Source organism: Leucoraja erinacea, chromosome 18 (genome assembly GCF_028641065.1).
Source record: "Leucoraja erinacea ecotype New England chromosome 18, Leri_hhj_1, whole genome shotgun sequence".
NCBI lineage: Eukaryota > Metazoa > Chordata > Chondrichthyes > Rajiformes > Rajidae > Leucoraja > Leucoraja erinaceus.
The window spans coordinates 22,027,068-22,044,929 of record NC_073394.1 but is presented as its reverse complement, the minus strand read 5'-3'; the positions used below and the strand labels follow the sequence as shown (position 1 = coordinate 22,044,929).

General features: G+C 43.1%; 1 protein-coding gene across 3 annotated transcripts in view; it reads right to left on the bottom strand.

Moving 5' to 3' along the window:
- The window catches only part of syt7a (synaptotagmin VIIa), a 383,396-nt gene extending 368,146 nt beyond the window's left edge, over positions 1-15,250 (bottom strand). Inside the window, exon 1 of one of the 3 annotated variants that reach the window (XM_055649546.1) lies at positions 15,045-15,250. In XM_055649546.1, coding sequence (XP_055505521.1) covers positions 15,045-15,066 — 22 coding nt within the window. In that variant the 5' untranslated portion in view covers positions 15,067-15,250. The remainder of the gene's footprint in view (positions 1-15,044) is intronic. The other 2 variants (XM_055649547.1, XM_055649548.1) reach the window with 2 other exon arrangements.
- Between the last annotated feature and the right edge of the window lie 2,612 nt (positions 15,251-17,862).

The following is a 17,862-nucleotide window of genomic DNA, read 5'->3' as shown; positions in this document are numbered from 1 at the left end:
CATTCATTTTCTAAAATAATTATGCCCCAAAGCTCCAGCTAATTAAATCTGACATCTGTTCCAATGTGCACAACACCACTTAAACCACTGTTATGAAGCTATCTTAAAAAAAAATAATGGCAAAAGATAAAATGGCAAACATTATTCTCTTGGAGGCTTGCAGGTATCACATGCTGAAAGGATATTTATATGAATGATTTATTGAAGGTATTCAGAGCTGGTACACCATCCACTGATATTGAACAGAACAAAAGGTAAGGTACCTATCATTTGAACTCAATAAAGGCAGGTACATTCATATTAGAGCATGGGGTAAAACTGATTTTTCTGAAGGTCATCTGAATTTCCCTTGAATGAAGTAAAGTAATTTTCTATATTACACATATCACGGGTCAAAGGCAACTTTATTTTTGCATAATTGCAAAATTTTGTTCGAACTGACAATAAAACAATGTAAAACTAAATTTTCCGGCCTTGCTTGGCATTTGTTCATTTCTGTCCAGTGCCAGGTTTGGGCTGTGCTGTACAGGCAGGTTGGATGTAGGCACATTCTGGTAATGCAGGCTCTCTCTCAACAGTACAGAATCAGAATGCTGTGTATTCTCAGTCAGCCCTCCGAGTAAGAGCACATAATCCCAGCTGACTCTGTCGTACAATATTGATGGCACCATCTCTCAGAATAGATAGTAGACTGAGATTCCATCCTCCCTTTAGATGGACACAGAGATCCCTTATCTTAGCTGATGCTTATCCTTTAGCCAAGATCATGGAAAACTAAATTTCTCACTGTTGTTTATGCTTTGTGTAAATTGGGATTCACATGTTCCGAACATATCAAACCTGCTCCAACATTTCATTCTAAAGGATTGTAAAGCATATTAAAATGCAGTGTACAAATACATTCTGTAATACATTAGTCTGAAGAAGGGTCCCAACCCCAAATGTTACCTATCCATGTTCTCCAGGGATATTGCCTGACCCGCTGAGTTACTGCAACACGTAGTGTCCTTTTTTGTAAACCAGCAGTCCCTTGTATCTTCTTTTGTACAAATACAATCTTGCTTTCTCAGAGTAATTTATTTGGTTTTATGATCTCCTGGACTAGCCGGTGTCTCCAACAGGTTTTAATTAGTTTCTATTTTAGGATAATTCTTTTTGGATCCAGTTTTGAAACAGGACACCAAAGGGTACTACTTAATATCTAATCGTAGAAATTAAGGGTTTCTGAAATTGTTGCCGTACGTTTTAACACTAAAATATACAACGTAGAATGGAAAATTCAATGCCAAATTAGGTACAGAAAAAGTATCAAATTAAAAAGGTAAAATGCCCTTTGGTTAAATTGAGAGAGAAGGCAGGAACATTAACAGCATTTTGAAATCTCCGCCAATTAAAACCAGACTATGGGATTCCATACTTGTAACTTGCAATTATTAATTTGCACCAAAATAAAGTTTGATAGGAAGTAAATTTGCACAACAAATCATTGAAATTAGACTTTAGAGTTTATTACTACAGCATGGAAACAGGCCCTTTGACCCACTGAGTCCATACCGACCAGCGATCACTCTGTATACTATAGACTATCCTATACTAGGGCGATTTACAATTTACAGAAGCCAATTAATCTACAAACTTATACGTCTTTGCAGTGTGGGAGGAAACCAGAGAATACTCATGTGGTCACAGGGAGAATGGGAAAATTCCAAAACAGCACCCGCAATCAATCTCCACTTTAAAAATACCCAATGACTTTGCCTCAACAGCCTTCTGTGGCAATTAATTGCACAGATTGACCACCCGCAGGCTAAAGAAATTCCTTCTCATCTCCTTTCTAAAAGGTATGTCCTTTTATTCTGAGGCTATGGCCTCTGGTCCTGGACTCTCCCACTAGTCTCTTTCACCATTCGGTAGGTTTCAAAGAGGTCCCCCAACTGCCCTTGATTATTTCAAACTGGTTATCGGTTACTTTTTAAGTTTAGTTCGAATTAGAAATACAGCATGGACCACTAGTGACCATCAATCACCCGTTCACACGAGTTCCATGTTATCCCACTTTCTTATCCACCAGAGGCAATTAACAAAGACCAATTACCCAACAAACCGCAACATCATTAGGAAGTAGGATGAAACTGAAGCACCAAGAGGAAACCCATATGGTCACAAGGAGAATTTTTTTTTAGTTATAAAATTTCTCCATAAATCATTTTTGTTGAACAGCCACATTTTGGTACTTTATTCAGAACAGGCACAAAAATAAATCCAGCCATGTTGTTCAGAAAACTTCAATTAAAAAAAAAATCTATAATGCCAGAAACCTGTAATACATTTTCCAATAATGGAATAGACTCGGTTTGAGTATCCAGTAATTTGGTACCAAGTGTGACATTTACAGTTAAACAATTAACCCTCAAAGACAGCACACAAGTCCATATAACCATATCACAATTACAGCACGGAAACAGGCCATCTCGGCCCTACAAGTCCATGCCGAACAATTTTTTTTTTTCCCCTTAGTCCCACCTGCCTGCACTCATACCATAACCCTCCATTCCCTTCTCATCCATATGCCTATCCAATTTATTTTTAAATGATACCAATGAACCTGCCTCCACCACTTCCACTGGGAGCTCATTCCACACCGCCACCACTCTCTGCGTAAAGAAGTTCCCCCTCATATTACCCCTAAACTTCTGTCCCTTAATTCTAAAGTCATGTCCTCTTGTTTGAATCTTCCCTATTCTCAAAGGGAAAAGCTTGTCCACATCAACTCTGCATTAAGTCAAATGTCATTATTTGTCTATTGATGACATCATGTGGTTAGGTCATTATTTTGCATTGTTGATGTGTTGGCATGGTTGAGCATAATGGTTGTGCAGCGGTAGAGTTGCTGCCTTACAGCGCCAGAGTCCCGGGTTCGATCCCGACTACGGGTGCTGTCTGTACATAGTTTCTACGTTCTCTGGATGCTCTGATTTCATCCCACACTCCAAAAATCCTTGATTAGTACGGGTGTCAGAGGTTGCGGGGGGAAGACAGGACAATGGGTTAGGAGGGTGAGATAGATCAGTTGTGATTGACTGGCGGAGTAGACTTGATAGGCCGAATGGCCCAATTCTACTCCTATCACTTATGATTGGATGAAAGACGTACTGGATTGCAGGTTAATTGGCTTGGTAAAATTGTATAAATTGTCCCTAGCATGTAGGATAGTGTTAATGTTCGCTGGTTGGTGCGGACTCGGTGGACCAAAGGGCCTGTTTCCGTGCTGTATCTCTAAACTAAAACAAAGTTAAAGATAGCTCATATTCCATACAGCAGTGCTCAAGTCATAATCTTGCAGCCTACTCTCTCGGGGTAGATTGCAACCCAAAACAAGAACACAAAATCCAACATAGCATTTCCCAACGAGTTGTCCCAAACTCATTTGACTCACACCTTCCAAGCCAAAGTATTAGCATGATAAATCTCTTCTTAGGTCTTAAATGCAATAGTTCCCATTCCTGGTATTTTATCCCGTAACATAAATGGTAGAGCGCTTCACATCACTGATCAGTTAATGATCAACAGGAATACATTGTTTCCAATCATTAACAATCTAGCAGCAAGTGTGCATAGGTCTAAAGTGTGCATTAAGAAATTTTAAGGGAAAATTGATTTTATATCATTAGAAAACTGGCACAAACTTTCCACTGGAGCCAAGTTTTTGCAAGTTGAATTAGTTATAGTGTCTTTTTTGGTAAACCAGCATCCGTAGTTCCCGACGTCTCTCCGTCTCTGAGATCTTAGATTGTAGAAATGCAAAGAGCGGAAGAAGATGTTTTAATACAATTTTTTTTAATTTCCATTTTGAGGAAATACAAGTTGAAATACACAGGCGATGCGTGAATGGGACAGAATCGAGTTAGCAAATCACATAAACACAGAGTGCTGCAGTAACTGCAGGATCTGTGGAGGGGAATGAACAGGCAACATTTTGTTTTTGGGACCCTTCTTCAAACTAATTGCAGTAGGGGAGAGAAAGCTGGAAAAAATATATAGGGGTGGGACAAAGGCTGGCAAGTGATGGGTGGACTAGAAGGGACTGCATAACCAGGGCAGTTAAATCAGCACCGTCCTTACACAATGTACAATGAGGTGCTGCAGATGCTGGTTTACATACAAAAAGGGCATAAAGTGCTGGGGTAACTCAGTGGTCAGGCAGCATCTTTGGGGAAAAAGGATGGGTGACATTTTGGGTTGGGACCCTTCTTCAAGTCCTGCCCTGAAATGTTACCCATCCTTTTTCTCCAGAGATGCTGCCAGATCCCTTGGATTACTCCAGCGTTTTGTGTCCATCTGCAGTATAAACCAGCATCTGCAGTTCCTTCCTACACAAGAGATAGGTAGATACAGGTGAGGGGAGGTTTCACTGACAGCCAGATGGAGTAAGTGACAAAGGCTTGAGATGAAAAGGGGGACTAAAAGGTGTCAGATCAGGAAGGTGAAAAGGAGAGAAATTTAAAGCCAGGTGGAAGGATGTGGGTGGAGGTGGGGAAGGGGGACGGGGGGGGGGGGGGGGGGGGGGGGGGGGGGGGGGGGGGGGGGGGAGTGAATTGAGAGACTGAGGATGGTAGATCAGCATGCAAATTAGAGGAAAGAAGCAGGGTGACTGGACCTTGGGAGATGGTGGGATAAATGTGTGCACATGGGAGAAGGGATGGGGCAGAATCAGGAAAGAAGGGAGAGGATGTTATATGAAGATCTATGCAAGACATAATTGGTTTATGTGATTGATTGGTAGGCTCATTAAAAAGAGAGTGGCATTTTATATTAAACAAAGCACAAAGGAAATGGAAGAGGCTGTAAAGTGTTTAAGGTGAGAGAGGAGATGGTTGAATCAATGCAACAGAAAATAGAACCAGTCAAATTATTAGGACTTTGATCTGTGACGGACAGCAAATGGTGTCTGTCGCGGGACTATTATGTAAGGTGTGAAACTGGGATAATATAGAACTAGTGTGCAGGCGATTGTCAGTCAGCAAGGACTCTATGGGCCGAAGGGGCTGTTTCCACATTGTATCTCCAAGTTAAACTATCTAGACTGAACTTCATTGACATTTCCTTTGGCCCACCAGAGCAGCCAGAATAGGTGCTGAAGTTCCAGGACTCCCACCAGGCAGCAGGTAATCATAGATTCCTCTTGTGTGTTATTCTCTATGGCCCCCTTGCACAAATAATACATTTCCTCTTGGTGCTCTTCTTCATCAGCCTGTTCAGATCCTCTGATATCCTGGGCGAATCCCAGGGACTTTGCAGTGAACATTCTAGAATCAGCAGGTGGGAGGCTTTCGATTGGATTGTAACGTTTCCTTTTAAGTGCCAATTGGAATGGTCACAGCTAATAGAACACAGCACAGAAAGATGCCTTTCAGCCCACAAAGTGTGCAGAAAGGAACTGCAGATGCAGGTTTATAATGAAGATAGTCACAAAGTGCTGGAGTAACTTAGCAGGTTAGGCAGCATCTCGGGTGACATTTTGAGTCGGGACCCTTCTTTCAATCTGAAGGGTCCCAACCTGAAACGTCACCTGTCCATGATCTCCAGAGATGCTGCCTGACCCGCTGAGTTACTCCAGCACTTTGGTCCACATTCAGCCCACAATGTCAGTGTTGAACATAATGCCGAGGTAAACTAATCTCCTCTGCCTGCACGTGATCCACATCCATGTGCCCGTCTAATAGTGGTGGTGGAGACCATTGTCTTGCAGATGTTGAGTGAAGACCCTTTTCCTTGGATGCCTCAGTGAAATAACACACTAAAATCGACTCCGATGCGCAAGGAAACCCAACAATGCTTATCCCAGGTATGGGCGGCACAGTGGTGCACCTGGTAAAGCCACTGCATCACAGCACCAGAGACGCGGGTTCAATCATCACCTCTGGTGCTCCCGTTTCCTCATACATCCCAAAGACATGGGATTGTAGGTTAATTGGCCTCTGTAAAATTGCCCCTATTGCACAGAGAGTGGATATGAAAGTGGGAAAACAAAACTAGTTTGAATATGTGATTAATAGATGGCACGGACTCAGTGGGCCGAAGGGCCTGTTTCCATCATGTATCCCTGAAGATAATCAAAGGCTAGCCTTCCTGGGGGATGGTGCCTGTTTTGTTTTCAAAGTATACTTGCAGAGCAGCTTAGACTTACAAATACCATCTCAAATTGAATAGTTTCACAAAGTACTTCCATTGTTCAAATGACAAGCAATGAAAGCATCCCTTAAATAAAAATAAAATTCACTAAAGCCTACTCTCACACTTTTCTTTAGACTTACAGATACAGCGTGGAAAGGCCCTTTGGTCCATCGAGTTCACACCGATCAATTATCAACCCCATAAACGAGCACTATCCCAAACACTGGGAACAATTTAACCGAAGCCAGTTCACCCAAAAACCTGTAGACGGACAGCACCTGTAGAAATGATCAAACCCGGGTGTGAGGCACCAACTCCACTGCAGCGCCACTGTGCCACATTTCATTTGCATGTAGACATCTTTCAGAAATCTCTACTACGCTGTGGAAATTCACAAAGCAAGAAATTAAATCAAATACACAGGAAATCACCACAGGTGTGTAATTGCCTGAAAGGTCATGGGGACACTGACCTTTTAAAATACTGGAAACATGTGGAGATTCAAATCACCTGTGAATGGGGTTTGCCTGCACTGTTGCTGTCTGTCTTCTGATGAGTGAACCATGACGAAGCTGAATTCCTCGCCTCAGAGGTGCGGTACCCCACACAGAGAATTTAATTCTTGCACAATGCACTGGTTATTTCTTCATCTCTTAGAGAACCAAATGCAGTTAGCTATTTTATCAAATATTGCAATAGGTTATTAATGTCATGGTTATGAAGCATTTTACACGATCAGTTTGAGGAGATGGAATAATGGCCAATACAAGTTCAAAAAAAGAGCTGGAAGAGAGGGTGGGGGCTGGGGGCAGGAGAAAGCCCGGCAAGTGATTGGTGGATAGAGGTGTGGTTAGGGAAGGGAAGGGGGGGGGGGGGGGGGGGGGGGGGGGGGGGTGATAGGCAGATGATTGGACAAAAGCCAGAACCTGTGAGACAGAAAGATTGAGGAGTAGCGCCAGGGCCGGATTTACATACAAGCTAGACAAGCTTAAGCTTAGGGCCTCGAGACATAGGGGGGCCTGCTCACCTCGCTGCCTCACCGGACCTGTCGAACCTCGCCACCCCACCGACAATCCGTCCCCCGGGACCTCCTACTCTTTGCCCGCAAGTGAAATTGCTTAAGGCCTCTCTTCATCTAAATCCAGCCCCAAGTACCATATTGCGAAGCTAGTAAAAGGAAAGTGGGTGGAAGGGGAGAGGGGAGAAATAGGTATGAGTGCATAAGGGGCACAGGGGTGTGGAAAAGGTCAGTAGATGCTTAAAATTGGGGAACTCAATGTTTATACCACTGGATTGTAAGCTACACAAGCAGAATAGGAGACGTTGGTCTTCCAGTTTGCGTGTGACCTCACTCTGGCAATGCAGGGGTCGCAGGACAGAAAGGTCCGCATGGGAATGGGAAGAGGAGTTAAAGCGCCTAGCAACTGGGGGATGCCAGTTGTCCGTGACAGACCGAGCACCTTTTTTATGGTACAGTCACTCGCCTTAAAACAAAGAACGCAGTTAAAATATATTATTGATATCAGAGTGCCAATCATGATCATGTTATTAAAAACACTTCATTTCTCACCTTCTAAGGCATTACCTCTGGAAGACTTGGAGACTCATGCTTTTCTTTATTTGAACAGCTGAGATTTCATTGAACTGCCAACAAAGCCTTGTTAGACTTTAACTGACATACTTTTTTTGCGATTTGCTTTTGCTCGTTATTAAATGTGAAACATCCAATAGCTCAAGGTCTTGCATGGAACCTAAATCAATCAAGGCATAAAGATCATGTGTGTGTTATCTGCTGTGGTTATTTCTGATTAAAAAAAAATAATTTTCTGAAACCAATCAAATCTTTATTGTTGCTTTCAAACTGTGGCAATTAATGGCTGTGAACCATGTGTGAAAAATGTAATTTCCCACTACTGCTTGAAGATACTGTATCTCAATCTTATCTTGTTTCGTTATGTTTTCACAAAAACATTCAAGAGATGAATGGAAAAGCGAAAAAACATGAAAATCTAAAATCAAAACTATAAAATTATAGAAAAAGCATCCAAATGTTTGCAGCATTTTTTCTTCACATTCGAGGTCAAATTCCAAAGAATCCATCGTTTATTTTCCTCAGATAATGACAACCGCTACTGCTTTGCCAGAAATGCGTTTTCATGAGCTGGTTCCCCACTTGATCTCAGTGCACCCCTTTGAACTAATGCATTAAAACCAAAGGTACCAGAAAAAGAGTCTCAATATTGAGCAGCACAACTGGTAGAACTGCCTCACGATGTCAGAGACCCAGCTTCAATACTGTCCTCAAGTACTGTTCTGTGTGGAGTTTGCATGTTCTCCCTCTGACTGATCGGCCTCTGTAAATTGCCCCTGATGTAAAGGAAGTGAATGCGAAAGTGGGATAATATAGAACTAATGTGAAAGGGTGATCAATGGATGGTATGGACTCAGTGGGCTGAAGAGACTGTTTCCATGCTGTATCATTCAATGAATTAATTCTAGACGTTGGTAGCTCAGATTTGTTTCTCTTCCACCATCCCACTCCTCAAAAGGTCCATCCAGTGCTGATCTTCAACCTATTATGTATCATGCAACCAGGGGAAGCAGCATTCATGCATCTAACCCAGCAACGAGATGAAGACTCTATTTTGCTGAAACATATGTTCCAGAGAAATGGCATGTTTTTATTGTGCATCAACAGGAAGATCAACTGGATTATGGAATGTAGTTTTGATGGGCTCGCCTATTTTCAGGAGGTGAAATAATGTTTGATCACTCATGTCGGTTTAGGTTAATTATTGTCACGTATACAGAGGTACAGTGAAAAGCTTTATTTTGCATGTTATATAATAATAACACTGTGCATAAATACAATCAAGCCAAACTCAAGTACAATAGGTAGAGCGAAGGCAAAGATAAAGTGCAGAATATAGTTCTCAGCATCATAGCCCAACAGTTCCAGAAACAAATAATGTACAGCAGAATCGGACAGTATCCCAGCTTATGGAAGGATTGTTCAAAAGCTTGATAACAGAAGGGAAGAATCTGTTCCCGAGTCTGATGGTGCACACTTTCAAGCTTCTGTATCTTCTACCTGACAGGAGTGGGGAAGAGGAATGATGGGACAAGTATTTGATTATGTTGGCTGCTTTTCCAAGGCGGTGTAAAATGTAGATGGAGTCCATGGTGAGGGGTCTGGTCAATGTGATGGACTGGGCTACATCCATAACTCTGCAATTTCTTGAGGTCTTTGGCAAGGTTGTTCCCAAACCAAGCTGTGGGTCCCTGTAAATGATCTACAACAGTGACAATTGGAAGTGGAGATTGAAAAATAACTCATAAGACATGCACCATGTCTTAAAATAAATTATGCCCACAAGTTCCATATTTATTTTGGGACTTGCAATGGTGTTTATAATCACTAGATGGCTCCAGCGTGTAAAATGGAACAGCCCATTCGCGACATCCAGTGGTAGCACAACCGTACTGCACGGTTTCCTCACGTGATCAAACCGTGCCCTTGAAATAGACAAGCCTCATTCATTATATCACAAAGTCCACTAAAATTGCAATGCCTCTACATTGATGTATTTATATATAATACAGTGGATAACAAAGATAAGTGCAAATTACCGAGTGTATGTATTCTGTTAGTTTTACATTATTCCAAAGTCGTTTTGCAGTGTGCAAACATTAATAGTAGTAGCAGGAGGCCTCTCTCGGTCATGACTGACCATGGGTGATGCATCCTGGTTGGATACAAGCCTGGGCGATGTCATCTGGGGGACAGGCTAACATTATAGTGAAAATTATATGCTAAAGATTTAAATTCAAAACATAAGAGGGGTAAATATTTGGACCAGACAAAATAATGCTACATTATTCCCAACACCCTATTTGTTTAGATAGGACAACAAACGTTAACAACAAACGGGTCTGAAGGGTCTCGAAACGTCATCTATTCCTTTTCTCCAGAGATGCTGTCTGACCTGCTGAGTTACTCCAGCTTTTTGTGTCTATATTTGGTTTAAACCAGCATCTGCAAACCTTCCTACACAACAAATATTTAGACTCTTAAGTCCCAAGATATCAACTTCATAACTTGAGTTAAGGTGTAGAAAGGAGTTGTCTAATAGCAAGCACTTCGTTACCAAGAAATTTGGTTAAAACGTTACTGAATGTATTCTGTTAGTTTTATATTATTCCAAGGCAGTTTCGCACTATGCTAACATTAAAGTGCAAATTAGATCCTAAAGATGACACTAACATTCAAAAGGTAAATGCCACATTATTCGGGCAGGTACATGGATAGGTAAGGTTTGAAAGGGATTTGGGCCAAATGTGGGCAGGTGGGACTGGTATGGATGGGACACTTTGGTTAACATGGGAAGATTGGGCTGAAGGGGCTGTTTCTGTGCCGAATGACTGACTGTAGACAAAACTGATGATGTAGAATTTGCATTTTAATTATAACTTGAGGCACTGGTATAAAATTGGTGAGCAAATACACCAGGTTGTCCATTTAACTCACATTTGACTTCTAATGGTTGTTTACAAACCATCACTGACAAGGATGTGAAACTTTCCAAAACTAGAACACCAAGGGGTGGGCGATAATGGACTGAAATTACTATCAAGGATTCCTTTACATACTTGTTGCTCTGTTGATCTAAGACATGCTATCATTTCCCCTCTCACAGACCAACACAGTGTGCAGACAGCATGATTATAGAGTCGCCATAGACTTTACTCTGTTCAGATATCCGTGCAAATGCTTCCATCGTTGCCACTGGATTTAAAAAAATAGTAGGGAAATACTTTGCTCAGCTATAAACAAGATCAACACGGACCCCAAATGGTTTGGGCTTTTCTCATTTATGCAATGGAACAGTAATTAGTATTATGCATTATCAACTGTACACACGAATCCTGCAATAGTCCCGGTGAACGTAAACTATGACCAATAATGCGAATTTATTCCATTGCGGTGTTTACCCACTTTGTCGGTTCAACGAAGTCCAGCAGTCCATACAATGTCAAATGTATATTGACGTGAAGAGGCTCGACCCAAACGTCACCTATCCATGTTATCCGGAGATGTTGCCGGACCCGCAGAGTAACTCCAGCACTTTTATGCCACATGTTTACTTCGTTCTGCTACAAGATCTCACTGCATTGACAGGCAGTCTGAGATTATTGGTTGTTTTGGGCTATTATAGGTCTGCACGCGGGTTAGGGATATGCAGAACGTGCAGATATTGTGGGCCGAAGGGCCTGTTTCCGTGCTGTATAGTTCTATGCAAACACAACAATTAAGACTCCCGTGTAGCATGAATCTAAATTTAGACAGTCCTCATTTTTCTTCTCGACTACCCTCAACCTTTAAAACAAAATCACTTCCCAATAATAACAGGGAACAAAAGCGGGGCATTTTATTTTTAAAGAGTTTACTGCCAAAAACAATTTCTTTGTTTCCCCTGAATTTTCTTGGAAGCGAGAGAAGACAATTAAAGTCAATTTCAACGTGTGGTTAAATTACTTGGGTGTGAACATCACATGCCATCACATTCGTTGCATCGACATCGCGGTCGATATGATAATTCGCTTTCCGTGTCAACACGGCGGTGCAACTGTCCGCTTCCATTCCATTTTCAAGACAAAATTGGTTTATGATTCAACAAGCGCGGTCTCATCACCACCCCGACAGGTGAAAGTGAACGTCCCTGCGAGTGCATTATCCAAGATACAGACATTGAACAGCTGGGCTGCCAAAATGCAGACTGAGACAACTCGCAAACAGGTGACGTGAAATTGGGGAGAGCAAATCAAAGCCGAGGACAAACCTGTGGTGCAAAACAGCCCGCAAAAAATACCTCGCATTCTTGCCCTGGTTCAACAGGTGGCGGGTCAGGTGGAATCGGTAAACTTTCGTTTTTTGCGAAAAATAACGTACTTGGGCAAACGAGTGACGTCGGCAAGGTGTTATTAAGAAAACAACTTGAACAGACTCAAGCAACAACAAAAACACCAGAAGTGCCGGAGTAACTCAGCGGGCCAGGCAGCATCGTTGGAGGACGTGGGCAAGCGAAGAACAGGGTCGGGATCCTTAGCTCCCACCAGAAAGTATTAATTCTCCTCCCCCTCCCTTTCTTCCAACCATCTTTGGTCTCGGAAGGCGTTCCATGCTACCTTTGGGCAGGTAATATATTCAGTGTTGTACACAAGGTCACACAAACAAAAACAAAATCTAAGGATCTCGACCTGTAACGTCATCTATACATGTTCTCCAGAGATGCCGAGTTAGGTAGGGTCAGGCAGCATCTCTGCCTTTGTGTCCTTTTGCACAAAACACAATTTAAACTGATTTAGAATAGGTGTGAACTGAAGAGACACATGTTGCCTCATTCGTCGCCAGTCCTCTGTAGAAGTCATTATTTTAACTTGTCCCAAACGCCCAAAGTAAGCAATATGTATTAAGAAGGAACTGCAGATGCTGGAAAATCGAATGTAGATAAAAAAAAATGCTGGAGAAACTCAGCGGGTGAGGCAGCATCTATGGAGCATTTACAGCGAATAGCTTTTGTTTAGCTCACTGGAAAGTATTTATTTCCCCATTTCCTCCATCCATCCATCCATCTTCAGTCCGAGGCAGGCGTTCCCTGTGCCTTTCAGCTGGTAATATTACGGCAGAATTGTCTCCTCGTGTGCCTCAGTATATATAATTGGTTCAGTATTGTGTATTGAAATTGCGCTTGTTGGCGAATTAGGCTTCACGGTTGAAGGTCAACGCATGCAATGTTAAGCCAGTCACTCGTCATTACTCATTCCCTACAAAAGGGACTGTCAACTGGCTGACAACCGTATGTTTTTTTTTAAACCCTCATTGCCTGCCAAACAGGGCTGAATGCTGATCTACGGCAGTAAAGTGTATAGACCCTATGGCTACCTGTTCTGTGTCCTTGAAAGACGTGTACCGAATAGAAATCTAAAGAGACCTCTCCGTGTTTTCTGTTTGTCATTTCAACTCAAAACTCAAATGGCGATCACTACTTTGAAAGGGTAGATTGTAAACTCAATCCCTGCCATTGGTCCCCTGTGGGAGAGCTACCTCTTCCTTATTTATCCGCGGCAAAACAAAAAGGGACGCACACGTACAGAACATGGAGAACAGATTCACTCTCTATCGAACGCATTATACACACAAGCAGTACGGGCGGCTCCTGGCACACGGCGGGGGATTTGGGGACTGAACAGGTGATCAAACAAAGAAACAGGTGCCCGGGCACTCAAGACCTTAAGTCACCTTTCAACAGCGCAATTAGTTAAACAATAATAATTAACACGTTTTAATCCACACTCGAAGCAACGAGGTGTGGGAACTGCCGCTTGAAATGGAGCATCGCACTGGTGCCGTTATCCCTCTGAAATCCTTACAACGGTTGAAATTGAAAGCAGCCAACCTGCCGGACGGAGAGCTGTCGGAAGCACACGTTGGATGAGAGGCGCGGTTTGTAGATCAATGCTCTCAGAGACACGCGTGCATGCGCTGCTCCTACGGGGTGATTTCACTAATCCATCTTGTCTCATCGGTCTCATCAACCTACTTAAAACTGCTCAAATAACGCCGCTGCTTCCACCGTGCTAAACACGAAGAGTCAGCGATCAGTGTCTGAGAGAAACGTTTAAGGGGTCATTGCATTGTTTATTGTTAATGCTAACTTAATGGCATTGCCGAGAGATATTTCATTACAGAGTATTAATTGTATTGGAGGCATTTTCGATTCTACCCCCGTGGCGACAAGCCCGAGCCTGTGGTTTACAGCCTTACCTTGCTCTCAACACATCAACAATACATATGTTTGCCCACTATCTTTGTTCCGGTCCGCTTTCTAATTTGCAAACGCAGCCTTTATATAAAAGGAAAGTCAACTTGGAATATCTACACGAATTATATACATGGTGGCGTAGGGAGAGACGCGGTGTATATCAGTCTTAAAGACCACACTCGCTCCGGCTAATACAAACCAGTGTTATCCATATACAACTTTTACTGCACAAAACAATCATCGCTTATAGCGGGAACTCTCTCCAAAACATGAACTTCTCTGCACTGCTCCATCGCAGACCAAGGCAAAAACATGTTCCAACCTGAACCCACGCTGGTAGGTTACAACCCCGAAGTAACAGGGGGGAAATATTGCCCGACCTTCCACCTGAAACTGTGCATCTGGAGGATACGGAGCCGGTTAGGAGGCGTAGTGTCAATATATAAATTCTAAAGACGATTGGAAAAACAAACCAACACAACAAAAAAACAACCTGTAAAGGATATATCCATCAAGAGATGTACACACACACAAATTGAAAATCAGCCTGAAAGCCATTTCCACAAGATTACACTGCGAAATGCCCCACATCGAAGCTGAACAAGCCCAAGAGCAACAAGGGGCACTTGACACTAATGTGAAACACTCAAAAGTCCACAGACACACACCAAGCAACATACAACAAGCCCAGGCATTGCATTAACCCCTCTCAGCCCTCCTTCCCTCCCCTTGCCAAACACCAACTGTCTCCGTCCAAGGCTGATGCCCAGACAGCGCCAGTTCAGACACTCCTAGCTAGGTTGTCTTTATTTTTCATTGTTAAACTTCCTGAATTGGAGCGCACACAGCGGGGAGATTCTTCCCCAGAGGACAAAACAACACCCAACAAAATATCATCTTGCAAGCGCGGAGGACCAGGCCGACTTCGGAGAGCGACAGGTTGACTGAGGAGACAACTGCAAAATCAGAAGAACACACAAAAACCCAGTCTCATTGTTAACCAAAATACAAAGCAAAGCTTTAGCACATTTCCTCCTCTCTCCTTACCTTTCGAAGTGTCCGTGAACATTTTTATTTCGCTGAGAGGAGTAAGTGTCCGTGGATGTTATATATATATATATATGTTTTCCAGTTCTGTCAGGGAGTCAGCAAGCGGAGTGTTGCATTTTTATGGAGAGTCGCGGCGGGCGGGCGAGAGGGAGGGAGGGAGCTGGCGGATCGTCCGCCGACACTCACACTGACTCCGGCTCCCGATCACAGGCAAGTCTGCGCGTGCCCGCCTCTCCCGGCCGCGGGAGTGCGCGCGCGCGCGGGCGGGCGCACAGGTGGCGCGGCGGCGTTTGCAAGGATTCCTCTCACGTTCTGCTTTTGATTTTCTCCACGTGTCTTTTCCAAGACCAATATTATATACCAATATGTAAAACAGGTATTGGAAGGAAAGGTGAAGAGAAGAGGGCTGAGGAATGGTCGATATAATTTATTACCGACATATAGGAGGTATTGCATGATGTTGGGAGGTCCAACATGGCCAGGACCTACACCCAGTGAATGGTAGGGATCTGGGGAGTGTTGTAGAGCAGAGGGATCTAGGAGTGCAGGTACGCGGTTCCTTGAAGGTGGTGTTGCAGGTTGTCAAAACAGCTTTCAGCAGCATGTTGGCCTTCATCAGTCAGAGTATTTAATAGACAATAGGTGCAGGAGTAGGCCATTTGGCCCTTCAAGCCAGCACCACCATTCAATGTGATCATCATGGCTGACCATCCCCAATCAGTGCCCCTTTCCTGCCTTCTCCCCATATCCACTGACTCCACTATCTTTAAGAACCCTATCTAGCTCTCTTGAAAGTATCCAGAGAACCTGCCTCCACCGCCCTCTTAGTCAGAGAATTCCACAGACTCACAACTCGGTGAGAAAAAGTGTTTCCTCATCTCAGTTCTAAATGGCATACTCCTTATTCTTAAACTCTGGCCCCTGGTTCTGGACTCCCCCAACATCGGGAACATGTTTCCTGCCTCTAGCGTGTCCAAATCCTTAATAATCTTATATATTTTGTTCTCCATTCTGTCAGCATATGACACTGCCACCCAGCTTTACGTCATCTGCAAATTCACTAATGTTACTTTGAATCCCTTCATCTAAATCATTGATGTATATTGTAAATTGCTGCGCTCCCAGCACAGAGCCTTGCGGTACCCCACTAGTCACTGCCTGCCAATCTGAAAGTGACCCATTAATCCCTACTCTTTGTTTCCTGCCTGCCAACCAATTTTCTATCCATGTCAGCACTCTACCCCCAATACCATGTGCCCTAATTTTGACCACTAATATACGTGGGACCTTATCAAATGCTTTCTGAAAGTCCAGGTACACTACATCCACTGGCTCTCCCTTGTCAATTTTCCTAGTTACAGCCTCAAAAAAATCCCAGAAGATTAGTCAAGCATGATTTCCCCTTCATAAATCCATGCTGACTTGGACTGATCCTGTTACTGCTACCCAAATGTGCTGCTAATTCATCTTTTATAATTGACTCCAGCATATTCCCCACCAATGATGTCAGGCTAGCTGGTCTATAATTCTGTGTTTTCTCTCTTCCACCTTAATTAAAAAGTGGGATAACATTAGTTATCCTCCAATCCACAGGAACTGATCCTGAATCTATAGAACATTGGAAAATTATCACCAATGTATCCATGATTTCTAGAGCCACTTGCTTATGTACCCTGTGATGCAGACCATCAGGCCCTGGCGATTTATCAGCTTTCAGTCCCATCAGTCTACCCAGCACCATTTCCTGCCTAATGTGGATTTCCTTCAGTTCCTCCATCACCCCAGATCCTCTGGCCACTAGTATACCAGGAAGATTGTTTGTGTCCTCCTTAGTGAAGACAGATCCAAAGTACCTGTTCAACACATCTGCCATTTCCTTGTTCCCCACAATAAATTCACTTTTTTCTGTCTTCAAGGGTCCAACTTTGGTTTTAACTATTTTTTTCTTCTTCACATACCAAAAGAAGCTTCTACTATCCTCCTTTATATTCTTGCCTAGCTTACCTTCGTACCTCATCTTTTCTCCCCGTATTGACTTTTTAGTTCTCTTCTGTTGCTCTTTAAACATTACCCAATCCTCTTGCTTCCCGCACATCTTTGCTACCTATTCCTTTTGTCCAGAGACTCAGTCTGACCCGCTGAGTTACTCCATCTTTTTGTGTATTGAGTATAGAAGTTGTGAGGTCATGCAACAGTTATATCATACTACAGGCTATTGGTGAGTCTATATTTATGGTATTGTGTTCAGTTTTGGTCATGTTATAGGAACTATGTTTTCAAACTTGAAAGGGTTCTGAGAAAAATTACCAGGATGTTGCCACAACTCGAGGGACTGAGCTATAGGGAGAGGTTGAACAAGCTAGGGCTTTATTCCTTGGAATGCAGGAGGATGAGGGGTGATCGTAGAGAGGTGTACAAAATCATGCAGGGAATAGATTGGTTAGGCACACAGTCTTTTGCTCATTGTAGATGAATCGAGAACTAGAGGACATAGGTTTATGGTGAGGGGTGAAAGATTTAATGGCAACCCGAGCGATGATTTTTTTTTCCCCCACATAGGGTGGTAGGTGCGTGGATGTGGTTAGTGTGGGCAAGTTGGGCCAAAGGGCCTGTTTCCACACTGTATGACTCTAGCTCTAAGATAGTTAGGAGAAAGCTATTTGGGCCTTCCAGCCTGCATTGCAGTTCATCAAGGTTGAAAGATACAGCATGGAGACAGGCCCCTCAGCCCACCTAGTCCCACACCGACTATCAGTCACTGGTTCACACTAGTCCTATGTTATCCCACTTTTTCATCCACTCCTTACACACTAGG